Source organism: Taudactylus pleione, unplaced genomic scaffold (genome assembly GCF_031769625.1).
Source record: "Taudactylus pleione unplaced genomic scaffold, aTauple2 ptg000512l, whole genome shotgun sequence".
NCBI lineage: Eukaryota > Metazoa > Chordata > Amphibia > Anura > Myobatrachidae > Taudactylus > Taudactylus pleione.
The window spans coordinates 2,449,145-2,466,614 of record NW_028284914.1 but is presented as its reverse complement, the minus strand read 5'-3'; the positions used below and the strand labels follow the sequence as shown (position 1 = coordinate 2,466,614).

General features: G+C 46.0%; 1 protein-coding gene across 2 annotated transcripts in view; it reads right to left on the bottom strand.

The window, feature by feature from the left end:
• Positions 1–510: 510 nt before the first annotated feature.
• Positions 511–17,470, bottom strand: part of LOC148501604 (netrin-4-like) — a 98,942-nt gene continuing 81,982 nt past the window's right edge. For both annotated transcript variants that reach the window (XM_088450211.1, XM_088450212.1), the window contains 7 exons: positions 15,365–15,491; positions 14,157–14,345; positions 9,056–9,269; positions 8,719–8,855; positions 7,792–7,860; positions 5,722–5,892; positions 511–1,803 (listed from right to left, as the gene is read on the bottom strand). In XM_088450211.1, the coding sequence (XP_088306337.1) occupies positions 1,667–1,803; positions 5,722–5,892; positions 7,792–7,860; positions 8,719–8,855; positions 9,056–9,269; positions 14,157–14,345; positions 15,365–15,491 (1,044 nt within the window). In that variant the 3' untranslated portion in view covers positions 511–1,666. The remainder of the gene's footprint in view (positions 1,804–5,721; positions 5,893–7,791; positions 7,861–8,718; positions 8,856–9,055; positions 9,270–14,156; positions 14,346–15,364; positions 15,492–17,470) is intronic.

Sequence of the window (17,470 nt, the reverse complement as noted above, 5' to 3'; positions counted from 1 at the left end):
ACTCTTCTATATTGATTTGCAATGTCAGTTAGGCTTTTTATGGTGTACAGACAGATTTCCCCAAAATGCGCTGTAGTTTTAGCTAGTTTTGCCATGCGCAATTATCGCACAAATGCGTTTTTGCGTGTTTTGTAGTTGAATAGGGCGAAAAGCAGGAGCGCGCATTGTGAAAATATCACACCAAAACTGGCGACGTTCTCCGGCGATAAGGTTCGTTTTATCATGGCTAATCCAATACCACCCATAGCCTGGTTGGTGCTTTTTCGGTGGACGAACAACCACCGTATGGGTAAATTTATTTCCTACATCTGTTAGTGTGGTGGTAAATACTGCTGAATATTATGTACGGCGCCTTTAAAACGACAGACTGGATCCTCCCTCTATACATGATTACAATACTATATAATGTGTGGGTTGCGCACATCAAAGACTAAATGAGCCCCTCCCTGCAACTAGGACAGAATCACCGCCAGAAAATGTTTAAATAACTTTTAATTTAGATTTCAGGTACAAAAAAAAAGGGTTTCTAGAATTCCCCGGAGACCATTAAAGGGCTAAGAAAACTGAAGCTGCTCCGGAACGTAATATTTACAGAGCAAAAAATTGGAGAAGGGTTTTCTAAAGAATCTACTGTAGAAAATAAACAGGCGCAGACTAATATAGAAATCTCCCTATCTGTAACACAGAGGCTTTCATAAGACCCTGCGGGAAAGACGTGGTTACTTTTTACATCTAATCGGTCCATTAAAGTGCATGGTGGAGGCAGCCATCTTGTACAACGTATATATAAGAATGCAGGCGATCAGGACTCGGTGATGTCATTGCCTCCAAGGAAATTTATAGGTTTCATTCTCATCGTTATTGGTTCAGTCCACGAAATCATCGCCGTCATCACCGCGTGTAAGCGACTGGTTCACTTAAACAGGTAAGGTTTTACTTATTTAAAATGGGGAATAAACAAAACCTAAAATAGTAATTTTTACTGTACTTGAAATATTTCCACCGAGAGATGGACAATACTTTGGTTGTACATCTGTTATTGCATTTGTGGTTATATTGCAAGAAGCCAAAGGTAGCAGAATTGTAATATGTTAATATGTAAAGTCTCTGTATAATGTGATAGCAATGACTTTCACGTACAGTGTATTCCTTCCGGCAATGCATAATCCGCTGTCCTGACACCAGACGTATAATGCACTTCTCTCCCGGAAGCCTTCTTCAACTTCTAAGCTTCCTACTGGAGCACAGAACACGCAGAGGTGCTGAGGCTTACATCTGGGCCATGGAGGAAAGGTTCACTGCTTGTCAGAAATTGTATGTACTGTGTCCGGCTCTTCCTGGCATAATATATAACCTTCTTGGCCGTACTCTGACAGCGTCGGGCATTGTTTGCTACAGGAAAGAACAGCCAGGCCGGCGATTCACCTCTCTGTGGTCTCTGCTACTGTAGATTCCACTTATGTCCTGTAGGTCGTCTGAGTTTTTTAAAGCCACATATACCAGGAGTGCACTGAGAAGCCAGAGACAAATGGCGCGTGCAGAGGAGGAATAAGTGTCCCTTCTGATTGCAATAAGCTCTATGCTACTGCCAGAGGTGTTTATATAGGATAACATTTCTTTATAAGGAAGCGGTAGAGCCACCACCACCCCCCCAATAGTCCACACACTATTTGCAGCCTGACCGGATAAAATCGGCCGCCTGCTTCGCCCAAGCCGCCTTCCAGGGCTTAACCAGACTGTTCATGTTGACCAGCAACTTGTTACTCCGTGTGTCCTCAGGTCCCGCTATTAGGTAGTCTATTCCTGAAAGACAAGAGGGATTCACTTGAGTAAGAACCAACTATAATAATGCACATAGAGAAAGAATGTGTTCCCCCTGCAAATTTAATAAAGACAATGCCTTCTGGTTAGGTAACGGCAATGCCTTGCTCTCATCTAAACTGGCCTGGGGAAACCTTAGCACCTGATTGGTTGGTTGGTTTGGGTTACAGCATCGTTTTATGTTGTTCCACTTTGTACTCGTTTCCATAAATGTCCCCCCACAGTGTCGCCGCCTTGTGTTCCCACAGCCCGGGCCCAGATGACGGAAACTTTTTTTTTTTTTTTAATTTTATTTTATTTTTTAAACAAATGGTTGGAAATAAGTATCAAGGCTAGGGCCCCTTGGGGTCCTGCTCACACTGTGGGAACACAAGACCCCCCCCCCCCTAACCCTCGTTTGGGGTGCCTAACCCTAACCTCCTCCCCCCCCAAGTGCCTAACCCTAACCCCCTCTTCCCCGCTTCCTAAACCTAAGTCTCTCGGGGGGGTTCCCCTAGCCTAACCCTAAGACCCCCCTGGGAGCCACTAACCTTCCCCCTGGCTGTCCGTGCCCGACTTACCTTTGATCGGTAAGCCGGGTGTCGGGCTCCTGGCGTAGGTCTACTGACAGGCGTCGGGATTTCGATGCCGGTCATTAGACAGTTGATGGGATTAGACAGTCGGGATGCCGATGGTCGGCATTCCGACTGCTTCCCCTGGGCAGGAACCTAGGATGCCTAATGGTCTCATTTTAATTGTATGTATAAGCCTTTATATGGTGTGTAACAATACGGGTTAATTCCGATGGGCAGTAAGTATGAATCACATTCCAAGTGGAGGTCGATGCAAGACCAGTAGTGGATTGGTTGACGTTGGTGTCCGCCACTCACGTGGGTTGTAACGTAAATCACGTGTCAGAGGAAAATGGCAGAAAATCCTGCAAACGTGGTTCTCCAATGGTAAACACATAAATAAGCAAGCATAAAGCTTAGACCAACGAGCGCTCAATCTGAAACAATAAACTAGGTATCAGTCTACACAGTATAAACCTATGTCTGTCGTGATTCTCCACATAAGTCAATGGAAAAAACCCTTAATAAATGACTGTGATGAGTAAAATGACAATGTCTAATCAATCAAGAGCATAAATTACATTTAATAATCTACAGTTCAGACAGGACGGTCTAAATGTACAATGTTCTAAAGTAATGAAAATAAAATGAATGAATTAAAAATATAAAATATCAATATTGGGTAGAGAACTGAGCAAGAATATTAAATGGATAAATGAATAAATACTTCTAGCACAATCCACTAACTGAGTGGAGCTGATCGTGGCATGCCAGTCTATATGCAATCTAATAAAAATACATAAGAATGCAATAAACGAAAATCACACATGACATAAGGAAGGGGGAGGAAAGTGGATAAGTGAGGATGATACAGTTGTGGACGTATCAGAAAAAAGGGTATAAAATATTCCAGTCAAATAGCAAAATTGTTAATGTTGGAATAGCAAAGTCTTGTGATGCAAAAATTGGTTGACCATATAACTTAGAGGATAAGTGCTGTAGTGGTATATTAGTCTTAATGCACCATGTAATAGCCGTGTCCTGTAGATATCAGGCTAATAAGAATAGTATAGTCCGGTATGCAAATAAAGGTCAGTCCTGAAGGTACATGAATTCGGATTGCCTGGTCTGTGGGGTATGGATAAGTGTGACCCTGGCTCTGCAGTAGCCAAGGCCCGCACAGTCCGCTTCACTGCTGTCCGGATGTGTGCTGAGGTGCCCTGGCAGGAGTGTGCCTAGTCAGCCTCGAGCTTGCGCGAGCAGGGGCAAATCGCCAACACCCGCACCCGGGATGGTAAGCCCGCTGACGGTGTGGTGGACGCCCTCGCCCACTAAACCCCCGTGTGTATGCAGGCTAAATGGTGCAGGAGGCAATTTCCTGGCCCCGCAAGCCGGTCAGTCTGAGTAAGCTGAGGAGTTACTCAGCTGGCTGGCGGCCTGGTGCCATTGCGACCACCGATCACATATGCAGCGGGGGGTGTCATACACCACCTGCTGCATTTGCATATTAGCAAGGACGGAATTGCAAAGCTGCCTGCGTGCATCCATATCTATTGCCTGCGTGCATACATCATATATCTATAGCCTGCGTGCATACATCCATATCTATAGCCTGCGTGCATACATCATATATCTATAGCCTGCGTGCATACATCATCTATCTATAGCCTGCGTGCATACATCCATATCTATAGCCTGCGTGCATACATCATATATCTATAGCCTGCGTGCATACATCATCTATCTATAGCCTGCGTGCATACATCCATATCTATAGCTTGCGTGCATACATCATCTATCTATAGCCTGCGTGCATACATCCATATCTATAGCCTGCGTGCATACATCCATATCTATAGCCTGCGTGCATACATCATATATCTATAGCCTGCGTGCATACATCATATATCTATAGCCTGCGTGCATACATCATATATCTATAGCCTGCGTGCAGCTTTGCAATTCCGTCCAATGCTGGCTCACCCCCACTGTGCCTAATGTAAAAGCTTCAAAGACACAGGGCCTGATGGACTCTGGTCATTATTTGGACTACAATGAGCAGTATTTAGGAGAAAAGGAAATGTATCACTAAGGAAAGGTTGTCGCTATTGGTGGGAGGAGGTTGAACTGTATGTGACATTACACTTCTGCAGAATTTCCCACCTCTACACCTAGATGCACTAATCTTGTACTGTGGTTTCCAAAGGCCGGTAAGCAGGTGTCCAGATAAATAAGCTATGAGTGTTGCCAACAAGGCTGGCTAGGAATAGAAAATGCCACATTAGATGCACACAAATCTGCATAATGATGTCACACTAAAATAGTATCTGCTCATCTCCCCCATTCACTGTGAGATAGGGAGGCAGGAGAATGAGTAATAGGATGACCAGTGTCTGCGATCCCAGCGCTGCGAGGGGTGAGGGCCGCCCCCTGCCAGATCATTTTACACGAACAGTCTGATTCTTTCAAATCAACTTGTAGAATGAGACTTTTGGACAAGAGACTGAAGCAACTGATCTTGTGTCCCGAGCAGCCCAGACGGTGGGGAACACAAAGGCCACTGTATCAGCAATTTCTAGGAGAGAATATAACACTGCCATTCTTTGCAAGACTCCCAGTCCTGACCCTTTAAGTACCGGATGAGACTGTGGCACGCTGCGTGGCATGACCCTGCACCCACGTGTCCAAGCCAGCCTCTCGGCACCATCCTTCGCAGAGCAGATACTTGGGAGGCCTGTGCTATACGGACTTCACACTGTGTTTTATATAGCAGCTACAATGCGCAGGGAAAGGTTTGCAAACAAAACCTAAATATATGCTGGTAATACACCTGCAGCACAGGGCTGGATGGGAGCTTCCCTGTGGTCGGTCAGTCTCTAGCACTCTGCTAGCGGATGGCATGCCAGTGTACCAGTAAGGATGGCGGTCTAACGTGGCCAACCCGTGACTCTCCAGCATACCCTCCCACTGATCAGCTGGTAAAGCATGCTGGGACTTGTAGTTTCACCCAATGGTGGAATTTGGGGCTTTACACAAGCTACCATTATTTGATAGTGCAAAATAGTGTTTAAAATAAAAATGATGGGGTACTTATGAGGGCCCCAAGCTATATAGTTTGGTGACCTATTCTGTGTAGAAGAAGAAGAAGCCCTGTACTAATACATTATAAGGACACTCCTCTGTGATCATGACACAAGTACACCAGGTATGAGCAGCCTATGGAGCCACCAGTGCCGGCCTCTGGCACTATATGGCAGAAGGCACAGGCTCCCTAAGGCCGATGTACATTATACAAGACCATGATGTGTGGATAGGTGGTACAGCGACATCTCGTCTTTTGGGAACGTACCAGGGTTAAGGATGGGACAGGTGCAGCCGCGGTTGGTCCACGATTCCGGGTAGAGGCTTCTGTTGTTGCGGCCGATTTTCACCTTTCCTGATTTCAGGACCTTCCTCACTTTCACCACCACCTCGGCGTGCGTTCCCTTATCGTGCGCAGACAAGATCCGGGCTTTTATCACTGGCAGAGAACAGAATTGGATGTGATCAACTACAGGTCTCTATTTACAGCAACCCATGTGAGAAGCCAGAAGTGTGTACATTATATATATATATATATATATATATATATATGTATGTATATTTTTCAGGAGCTGCACACAACATTGATAGCAGCTTAATGTAACTGCACTCCAAATGTAAATATAATGTCAAATATTTGGGTGTGGTATAAAGGATCAACAATAAAAATTAACAGGCAATAGGTCAACACCAGATGATCGACATACAAATGGTTGATACGTTTTTGTTTTTTTTAAATTTAACCCTAACCCTCCCCCTAGTTCCTAAACCTAACCCTCCCCCTAATGCCTAACAGTCCCCTCCAGCAACCTACACCTGCCCCAAGAGAGCCTAACGCTCTCCCTAAACTTCTGAATGTTGAAAAAGAAAAAAACATAAAATTTGCGTCGACCATTTGAACCTGTCAACGTTTTATCCATGTCGACAATATGATGTTGACCTATAGACTGTCCATCTATATATTGTTGATCTTTCATCTGGATACCAATATATATAACATATGCTACACTGACCGGATGCCCCATTAAGTGCATTATTACTACTGTCTAAAACTCAGCCTTGAGAAAGATTCGCAATAGAATTGAAACGTTGGTGGCTTCATGGCATGTTAAAAAACTTCAAACAATCTGGAGAGTGCCTTCTTTCTATAGTAGAGTGCAGCATATGTGTGGGACATCCCTGAAGAGCAACCCAGTAGCTGGGACAAACAAAGATGAGAGTGCAGGACACACCCACTATGTAATATAAAAAAAAAAAAAAATTTATATATATATATATATATATATATATATATATATAAAATGTGTGTGGAGATCCCTTCTCCTACACTTACCCCGGACGAAAGTTTGCGCGCCCCGTCTTCCACTACATATATCCAAATTGGGACATACATGCATGATTATTATACAGATGATAACCAGTTATCATGTTTTATGCAAAATGATACTTCAGCAATAACAGGTGTATAGGTGTATTTACTCAGAACCCAGAGCAACCAGATGATTTTAATGCTACCTGTACATAGGAAACTCATAATCTGAGCCACTTGTGTATCATGCTAACAATCCATCTGTTTTACATATTAATCCATGAGAAATATTTTAGTATTATACATGTAATACTACCCCCAAAGGCCAGATCCTGATTTCCTACTTAGGCTTCAAAGTAAGAAAAACTGAATGCCCCCTGGCATACTCGTGTCACATTTGGGATGTCTTGGCACACTGGGCTCGCCAAATTTGGCCAGGGTATGTTTTATGTTACATGAAATAGATCAATAAAGAATTGATATTGTACCGTAGTAACATTTGCACTTATGTGATAGTTGCAATAAGCATTCATCTTTTTCTCTTTGTGGATGGAGGGTGAGGATGGAAGGAATCGACGGGGCAAACCTGAGCCCTTTACGGGGTGCAAGTGACTCTTAGGGCTCTATGTACTAAGCAGTGATAAGTGACTCTTAATAACACACTGCACTCATGCGGCTTTGCCCTTTCTGATCACTGCTCTTAGGTCCCTGACACAAGTTAGTGGTTTGTACTCAAGTGTTAAAAGGGAATCAACCCTATAAAATGTCCTAATATTCAAGGGATTCAAAATAGTGCAAAATTGCATTGATCTCTGTTGTATGACTGTAACTTCTAGAAAGTGGTGTTGAAAAAAAATATGAAAGTATCCGCTTAAACCGCGGTGGATCCTCCACGCGTTCTCGTGTCTGCACCGTTGTGTGTCGGCAATGTAAGCACGGCCTGGCAAAATTCCCAGTCGCAACTTAGCAGCTGTAAATCAGTCCTCCCGCCGACGTGGTCAGCCGGGTAACATCAATTCTCCCACTTACCGTATGCATACTTCATCTGGCAGAAATCTGTGATGCTCCCCAACATCCGCTCTTTGCATACACACTTCTCTGGCGGGTGGAGGTGCCGGTACATGTAAATAAATTGAGAGGAACCACACCACGTTACATATATACACCCAGCAGGCGATACGCGTGTCATTGTGCTACAGTATGTGTAAATTCTGGGCCTGATTCAGAGCTGGACGCTATTTGCGGATGCTCGTTCTGAAAAAGGGGCCGGATATTTAAATTGAGCGCTCGCTCTTTGACGTCTGTGGACGCCTCTATGTCTGGGCGAGCGTCCGAAAAATGCGCTCGCTATTTTGTAAAGACGCCCCTTTGCCGTTCGCATCATACGTCATCTCCTGTATTTAATAGATTAATCGGGAACATCGAAAGGCATCTGAACTGCTCGCAGTGCCTGTGGTAGGATTTACTTCCCGCTATCACTGTGAGCAGTTCAGGCTAAAAGACAACCAAGTGACGTGGTCGATGACGCTCCTTTACTAATTATGCACTCCCATAAAACGGTGTTTTGACCGTTTGGCACGCCTGCGTTCGGATCTCCACTCCCCCGTTTTCAAGCACCTTCCCCTGTTACCACCCACAAACGCCTCATTCTGTCACTCAAATTAGCAGCCCCTCGCTGTTTTACGAGAGCACGATTTCCGACCGCAATGACTGGTTTGCACATGCGCAATACGACCCATACGCAGTTGTGCGAACATCGCTCGGAGCGAACGAGCGGCCGCTTACGAGCGGCTCTGAATCAGGCCTTTTGTTCCATAATAATATGCCTAATGCACTCAGGGGACAGGCACAGGGCTGGGGGCTGCTATGACAGTATAATCATGTTGGAACATGCAGTCTGCAGACTCTGGAGGGGGGCACAGGTATTATACCCCCCAGCTTGCCATCATCAGTTACCTGGATGCCTTAGCGCTGAAAAGCCCTGTTCACTGGTCCAATTCCACTCATCCTCACTCTCATTGGCTGGCGAATCTATGATGTCAGGAATCCTTCCACCAATAGGAATGTTCAGATAATTGTTATTGTCATGGTCACTATGGAAGCGATAATGAAACGCGTTTACATACCCAACATAACAGTTACATCGTCTGCCAACGGAATAAGTAACAATGTCACAACCCTCACACAATACAAACAGATGACTGTAATGGGATTTCGGTCACTTTAGAGTTACGTGTCCAATGTCCAAACTGGATTTATGGGACATCATATGTCATTAGATGGGAGCGTGTACCTGTTTCCGCACTCTCCTGTGTCTGGGTCACAATCTCTCGCGCAGTCACATGTGCGGCAGCCGTTCTCCCCGAATCCCCAGTACCCCATCAAGCAGCGGTCACAGTATGGGCCGGCCACACCGGGTTTGCAGTAACAGAATCCCGTCTTGGGGTGGCATTTCCAGCTGTGGTTTAATGTTTCGTTAACTGAGCCAATCGTATTGCAGGAACATTCTGTGCGGAGAATATTGCAAATAATAATGTTGGTGCCAAAGTGAGCAATGATGTAACATTAGGCTGGTAAGTAACTACAAGCTATAGGCTGTAAAGGCGAGTATCCACTAGACGATTAATCGCTCATTAATCGTTCATAAATCGTGCAGTAAAATGTCATAAACGACCAGTGATGCGTGCCCCTGCTGGTAGTTTTCGACATTTATCATCGCCTGAACATGCCATGCAGGCCGACCTGCCGATATCGATTGTTGTGCATGTTCAGGGATGAGGGAGGGTGCCTGCATTGAAAGACATATCATTCAGTGAGGGCACATTGGGCCTGATTCAGACCCACTCGCGAGCGGCTGTCCGCTCGCAAGTGGGTCGATGTTCTGGACTGAGCATGCGCACGACGGAGGGAGCTCCGTCGTGCGCATGCGCCAGACGCGACGAGCGAAGGGAAGTCCTTCGCTCGTTGTGTCTGATCAAAGGGGGCGTGCTGTCGATGTTGATTGACAGCACGCCCCCTTTGGTAGGCGTGCCGGGGGCGTGCCTCCCTGATGGGGGCGTTCCCACGGGAACGCCTCCCGTCAGAAGCCGGCCCACTGACATCACTAGTGATGTCAGTGGGAGTGATTTTGGCTCTGATAGAGCCAAAATCACTCCGGAGCTTGCGGTTGAAAACCTCAACCGCAGGCTCCGGCTCTCAGTTTCGATGGTCGCGATGGTCAAGACCATCGCGGCCATCAAACTGCACGCTCGTATAGCCTGTGGGTGGTGACCCACAGCTATACGAGCGTCCAGGAGGACGCTCCATTTTCATGGAGGGCGGCCCTCATTCAGAGCGTGCGCTCTGCTCAGAGCGTACGGCTCTGAATGAGGGCCATTGTCCACTGCACAGGGTGATGAACGATTGTACGATTACAAAATATTGTAATCGTACAGTCGTTCCACTCTCGTGTAGTGGATACACACCTTAAGGGAATGCTGAGATTTGTAGTTTTACAGCGGAACCATAAATACCATAAAATGAGGCTGGTAAGTAAATACTGTACAAGCTGTAGGCTGTTAGGGAATGCTGGGATTTGTAGTTGCACAGCAGCTGGACCCATAATGGAATACCATAAATGAGGCTGGTTAAGTACCTACAGGTTACTTGTAGGTTTTCAGGGAATGCTGGGATTTGTAGTTGGAGCCACAACAGAATACCAAAATGAAGCTGGTAAGTGACTGTAAGCTGTAGGCTGTAAGGTAATGCTGGGATATGTAGTTCTACAGCAGTTGGTGCCACAATAGAATACCATAAATTACACTGGTAAGTGACTGCAGGCTGTAGGCTGTAAGGGAATGCTGGGATATGTAGTTCTACAGCAGTTGGTGCCACAATAGAATACCATAAATTACACTGGTAAGTGACTGCAAGCTGTAGGCTGTAAGGGAATGCTGGGATATGTAGTTCTACAGCAGTTGGTGCCACATTAGAATACCATACATTACACTGGTAAGTGACTGCAGGCGGTACGCTGTAAGGGAATGCTGGGATATGTAGTTCTACAGCAGTTGGTTCCACATTAGAATACCATACATTACAATGGTAAGTGACTGCAGGCAGTATGCTGTAGGGGAATGCTGGGATATGTAGTTCTACAGCAGTTGGTGCCACATTAGAATACCATACATTACACTGGTAAGTGACTGCAGGCGGTACGCTGTAAGGGAATGCTGGGATATGTAGTTCTACAGCAGTTGGTTCCACATTAGAATACCATACATTACACTGGTAAGTGACTGCAGGCAGTATGCTATAAGGGAATGCTGGGATATGTAGTTCTACAGCAGTTGGCACCACAATAAAATACCATAAATGAGGCAGGTAAATAACTCCCAGCTATAGGGCATGCTGAGACTTATAGTTTTACAGCAGCTGGCGCGAAATAGCTTACTACTGGATGTTATTTTATTTTTTGTTATATTATCTTTATCTAATCAGTCCCATGACATGCTGCATGCGTTGTCTTGTCTGAGTCACTGGGGCAGAGAACGTGACATTAGCACTTTGTGGAATCGGGCAGGTTAAACACAGAACAGGTTCCTCCGCGCCCACTCACAGCTGTGCTCTACATACACAAGCCCCCCGGATTACTGGACTAAAAAAAAAAACCCCACACAAGCCAAGATATAATTGAATGAGCAGCGGTAATGCCCAGATGCATCACAGAAGGAGACAGAGGCTTAAGGGAACAAAAGACTGGTATTACCGCCCCGTGAGGAGTTATGCCCGGCTCTGAGCGAAAATCCCAGTTCCAGATGAATCATATCACACCATATCAAAACCCAGGAATCCGGTGTTGTGATGGAGCTGAGGGGCAGGTGTGCGTCGGGCGGACGGCCGCCTGTTATTTCCATCGCCTTTTGTGTGTAAAGCTCTGGGTGGATGGCGTACAAAGTGGCAGCATCATGCATTTTTGTGGACTTGTTTCCTGGCACAAGGAGCTGACAAATTGTTCACCAACGCATCACGTTGCGCTCACTACAGAAAACAAGCGTTCTGCAGCTCGCGCCCTAATACGGAATAACGCGCCGCTCGGGTGTGGAACAGCGATTGTACCCAAATGAATATATTCTTCCTCTAGGGTTTTTATTTACTGAAAGATTTTCTGCTTTCCAAGATAGATTTAGCAGCAGTTCTAGCAATTAAAAAAAAAAATCATTCATAAAGCTACAGCCTTATTATCTGTATCTGCTAACATAAAGCTATTTGGTGTCCTTGCCAATACTAGGGACTGGGGATCAGTGCCCAATCCCAATAATTATATCCAATGATAGCAGTGTCTTGTCCCACAGTCCTCTCCGGATGAAACGTGTTTGCAGTAAAACTGACCACTTCAGCTTGCTGCAGATACTGGTATTAATCATCACTGTGATCATTTCCAATGTAACGGATAAAAACGTAAAATAATGTAAGTTTGATATTACACACTATTCTATAAAGCACCATTTGTATGCAGAGCTGGCACTTCAAAATTTGGCACCTGGGGCAAGAAAGAAATGTTATGCCCCCTCCCCCCCTCCAAAGCCCTCAGTTGTAATCAAATGAACCTAAAATATTAATTCACTGCACCCCCTCCAGCTTTGTCGCCCCTCTCGCACAGGCCCTGTTTTTATGCATCACAGGATTTCTGTTCCACCCGCCGTGCCTCTCTTCTTCCTGTTGCTGTCTGTGTTTCTCAGTCATGCATTTATATCATCAGGGCAGCTGTTATTTGTAATGACCTGGGATATAGCACAGCTCCTCTGTACTTTCCACCCACCGTTTATCTCTTCTTTCTAGTTCATGTTGCTGTCTGTGTTTCTCAGTCATGCATTTATATCATCAGGACAGCTGTTTGTTATCTGTAATGACCTGGGATATAGCACAGCTCCTCTGTACTTTCCACCCGCCGTTCCTCTCTTCTTTCTATTTCCCGTTGCTGTCTGTGTTTCTCAGTCATGCATTTATATAATCAGGGCAGCGATTTGTTATCTGTAATGACCTGGGATATAGCACAACTCCTCTCTACTTTCCACCCGCCCTTCCTCTCTTCTTTCTATTTCATGTTGCTGTCTGTGTTTCTCAGTCATGCATTTATATAATCAGGGCAGCGATTTGTTATCTGTAATGACCTGGGATATAGCACAGCTCCTCTGTACTTTCCACCCGCCCTTCCTCTCTTCTTTCTATTTCATGTTGCTGTCCGTGTTTCTCAGTCATGCATTTATATAATCAGGGCAGCGATTTGTTATCTGTAATGACCTGGGATATAGCACAGCTCCTCTGTACTTTCCACCCGCCCTTCCTCTCTTCTTTCTATTTCCCGTTGCTGTCTGTGTTTCTCAGTCATGCATTTATATAATCAGGGCAGCGATTTGTTATCTGTAATGACCTGGGATATAGCACAACTCCTCTCTACTTTCCACCCGCCCTTCCTCTCTTCTTTCTATTTCATGTTGCTGTCTGTGTTTCTCAGTCATGCATTTATATAATCAGGGCAGCTGTTTGTTATCCGTAATGACCTGGGATATAGCACAGCTCCTCTGTACTTTCCACCCGCCCTTCCTCTCTTCTTTCTATTTCATGTTGCTGTCTGTGTTTCTCAGTCATGCATTTATATAATCAGGGCAGCTGTTTGTTATCTGTAATGACCTGGGATATAGCACAGCTCCTCTGTACTTTCCACCCGCCCTTCCTCTCTTCTTTCTATTTCATGTTGCTGTCTGTGTTTCTCAGTCATGCATTTATATAATCAGGGCAGCTGTTTGTTATCCGTAATGACCTGGGATATAGCACAGCTCCTCTGTACTTTCCACCCGCCCTTCCTCTCTTCTTTCTATTTCATGTTGCTGTCTGTGTTTCTCAGTCATGCATTTATATAATCAGGGCAGCTGTTTGTTATCTGTAATGACCTGGGATATAGCACAGCTCCTCTGTACTTTCCACCCGCCGTTCCTCTCTTCTTTCTATTTCATGTTGCTGTCTGTGTTTCTCAGTCATGCATTTATATAATCAGGGCAGCTGTTTGTTATCCGTAATGACCTGGGATATAGCACAGCTCCTCTGTACTTTCAACCCAGGAATGAAATTTACCCACAGACAACCTTGTGACATACCCCACAGCAATACATTTAGAAAAACTCCTGTACAAGAAGTAATGTCTATAAATCTTACAACTTTTACAAAAGCAATTGTGATAACAGTAAATAGGAACTATTATTATTATTATTATTATTAGGGACAGATCCATCGCTTTTGGTTTCTATAAGTTGTACAGTGGAAATCCAAGTGTAACGATATATACCTGTTGTACTTTGACCCTGTAAATTCAGGTGAGTGACGACAGGTTAGGTCTGCTTAGTTGCTGCGCTCACCTTTGCATGCTGTGGGGGAACTGATGGGTACTGTATGGTCTCTGTAGTACCCCGTTCTGCACCTCTGGCAGCGATACCCCTCCGTGTTATCCTGGCAGTTCTCGCACACCCCGCCGCTCCTTTTCCCAGAGGACAGCCAGACTTCGCGGTCAAAGCGACAGCTGAGCGCGTGATTGTGGCATCGGCAGCCTAGACGCAGCGACAGGCACAGATCAGTTCTGGAGTGCAGATAATTTGCATTTACAAAACACAAAGGGGCAGATGTACTAAGCTCTGGAAAGTGATAAATTGGAGAGTGGTAAAATACCAACCATTCATCTCCTAACTGTCATTTTTCAAACACAGGGCCTGATTCAGACCCGCGCACAGTGCTCGCAAGCGGGCCGATGGTCCCCCAATGCGCATGCCGGAGCCTGCTCCGCGTGCGCATGCGCGAAACCCGGCCAGTGACGGGCGCTCCGTCGCTACGGGTCTTGCACCAAAACGGGGTGGCTGTCGATTGTGATTGACAGACCACAAGGGTCTCGTCGCAAGCCCGATGGTCGCGACCATCGCGACCATCACCTGGACGCTCGCAAACAACTTAGCGAGCGGCCAGCTCTCAAAAAAAAATATGCCGCCCTGATTCAGAGCGAGCGCTCTGAAAGAGCGTCTGGCTCTGAATCAGGCCCACAGTCTGTAACATGACAGTTAGGAGCTAAGTGGCTGGTAGTTTATCACTGTCCAATTTATCACTTTCCAAAGCTTTGTACATCTCCCCCAATCTATCTTAGTGAGAGAACATTTGGTCCTTGAGGTCCCCATCCTGTGTCTGACAACGAGACGGAACTAATTAGTAATATCTTAGTGACGGCTTAAGATGCAGATGTATATGTATTAGATTGTAGTTTACCTATAGAGTGTAAGCTTTAGAGCAGGGCTTGTCTTATGTAATTACTGTTCTGCTACTGTTTTGTTCTGTACACCAATGGGTATGTAGCCTTAGATACTATCTAAATCATAATCATAAAATAATGGCTATTGTCATTCACGATATGGCAAACATGCATTTTCCTAATAAAGCTGTATGAACTATTTTGCAGGTTTCGGGTGTAATATAAAACCACATTAGCGCCTTCTGGTTCTTCCATCGTTTGTGATGTTCTGATGCTCAATGTGCTACTGATAGTCGGCTGAGCCGTTGCACCTTTCCGCTATCCCACACTTACGTTTGCACGCATTAGGCGCTCCTGTTTTACCATCTCCCGGCTGCCATGGTTGGTCATTATACAGGGGGGCGCAGCGTTCACAGTGATCTCCCGCTGTGTTATGCTGGCAAACGCACTTGCCATGGACCTAATCAACAAATGGAAACTGTCAGTCAAGTAGTCATTCTTGTTTAATTACTTTAACCATCCTCCCACACCAGCAAGTAGGGCACCATCCCCCATCCTCAGATCACCCCTGGCACTATCACCTATCCTCAGATAACCCCTGCCACTATCACCTATCCTCATATCACCCCTGACACTATCACCTATACTCAGCTCACCCCTGCCACTATCACCTATCCTCAGCTCACCCCTGCCACTATCACCTATCCTCATATCACCCCTGCCACTATCACCTATCCTCATATCATCCCTGGCACTATCACCTATCCTCATATCACCCCTGGCACTATCACCTATCCTCAGATCACCCCTGGCACTATCACCTATCCTCATATCACCCCTGCCACTATCACCTATCCTCAGATCACCCCTGGCACTATCACCTATCCTCATATCACCCCTGCCACTATCACCTATCCTCATATCACCCCTGGCACTATCACCTATCTTCAGATCACCCCTGCCACTATCACCTATCCTCAGATCACCCCTGCCATTATCACCTATCCTCAGATCACCCCTGGCACTATCACCTATCCTCAGATCACCTATCCTCTGATCACCCCTGCCACTATCACCTATCCTCTTATCACCCCTGCCACTATCACCTATCTTCATATCACCCCTGGCACTATCACCTATCCTCAGATCACCCCTGCCACTATCACCTATCCTCAGATCACCCCTGCCACTATCACCTATCCTCAGATCACACCTGGCACTATCACCTATCTTCAGATCACCCCTGCCACTATCACCTATCCTCACATCACCCCTGCCATTATCACCTATCCTCAGATCACCCCTGGCACTATCACCTATCCTCAGATCACCCCTGCCACTATCAACTATCCTCTTATCACCCCTGCCACTATCACCTATCTTCATATCACCCCTGGCACTATCACCTATCCTCAGATCACCCCTGCCACTATCACCTATCCTCAGATCACCCCTGGCACTATCACCTATACTCAGATCACCCCTGCCACTATCACCTATCCTCATACCACCCCTGCCACTATCACCTATCCTCATATCACCCCTGGCACTATCACCTATCCTTATATCACCCCTGCCACTATCACCTATCCTCAGCTAACCCCTGCCACTATCACCTATCCTCAGATCATCCCTGCCACTATCACCTATCCTCAGATCACCCCTGCCACTATCACCTATCTTCATATCACCCCTGGCACTATCACCTATCCTCATATCACCCCTGGCACTATCACCTATCCTCATATCACCCCTGGCACTATCACCTATCTTCATATCACCCCTGGCACTATCACCTATCCTCAGATCACCCCTGGCACTATCACCTATCCTCAGATCACCCCTGCCACTATCACCTATCCTCAGATCACCCCTGGCACTATCACCTATCCTCAGATCACCCCTGCCACTATCACCTATCTTCATATCACCCCTGGCACTATCACCTATCCTGAGATCACCTCTGCCACTATCACCTATCTTCATATCACCCCTGGCACTATCACCTATCCCCAGAACACCCCTGCCACTAGTACATATCCTCATATCACCCCTGACACTATCACCTATCCTCAGATCACCCCTGACACTATCACCTATCCTCATATCACCCCTGCCACTATCACCTATCCTCATACCACCCCTGCCACTATCACCAATACTCAGATCACCCCTGCCACTATCACCTATCCTCATATCACCCCTGACACTATCACCTATCCTCATACCACCCCTGCCACTATCACCTATCCTCAGCTCACCCCTGGCACTATCACCTATCCTCAGATCACCCCTGGCACTATCACCTATCCTCAGATCACCCCTGCCACTATCACCTATCCTCAGATCACCCCTGGCACTATCACCTATCCTCAGATCACCCCTGGCACTATCACCTATCCTCAGATCACCCCTGCCACTATCACCTATCCTCATATC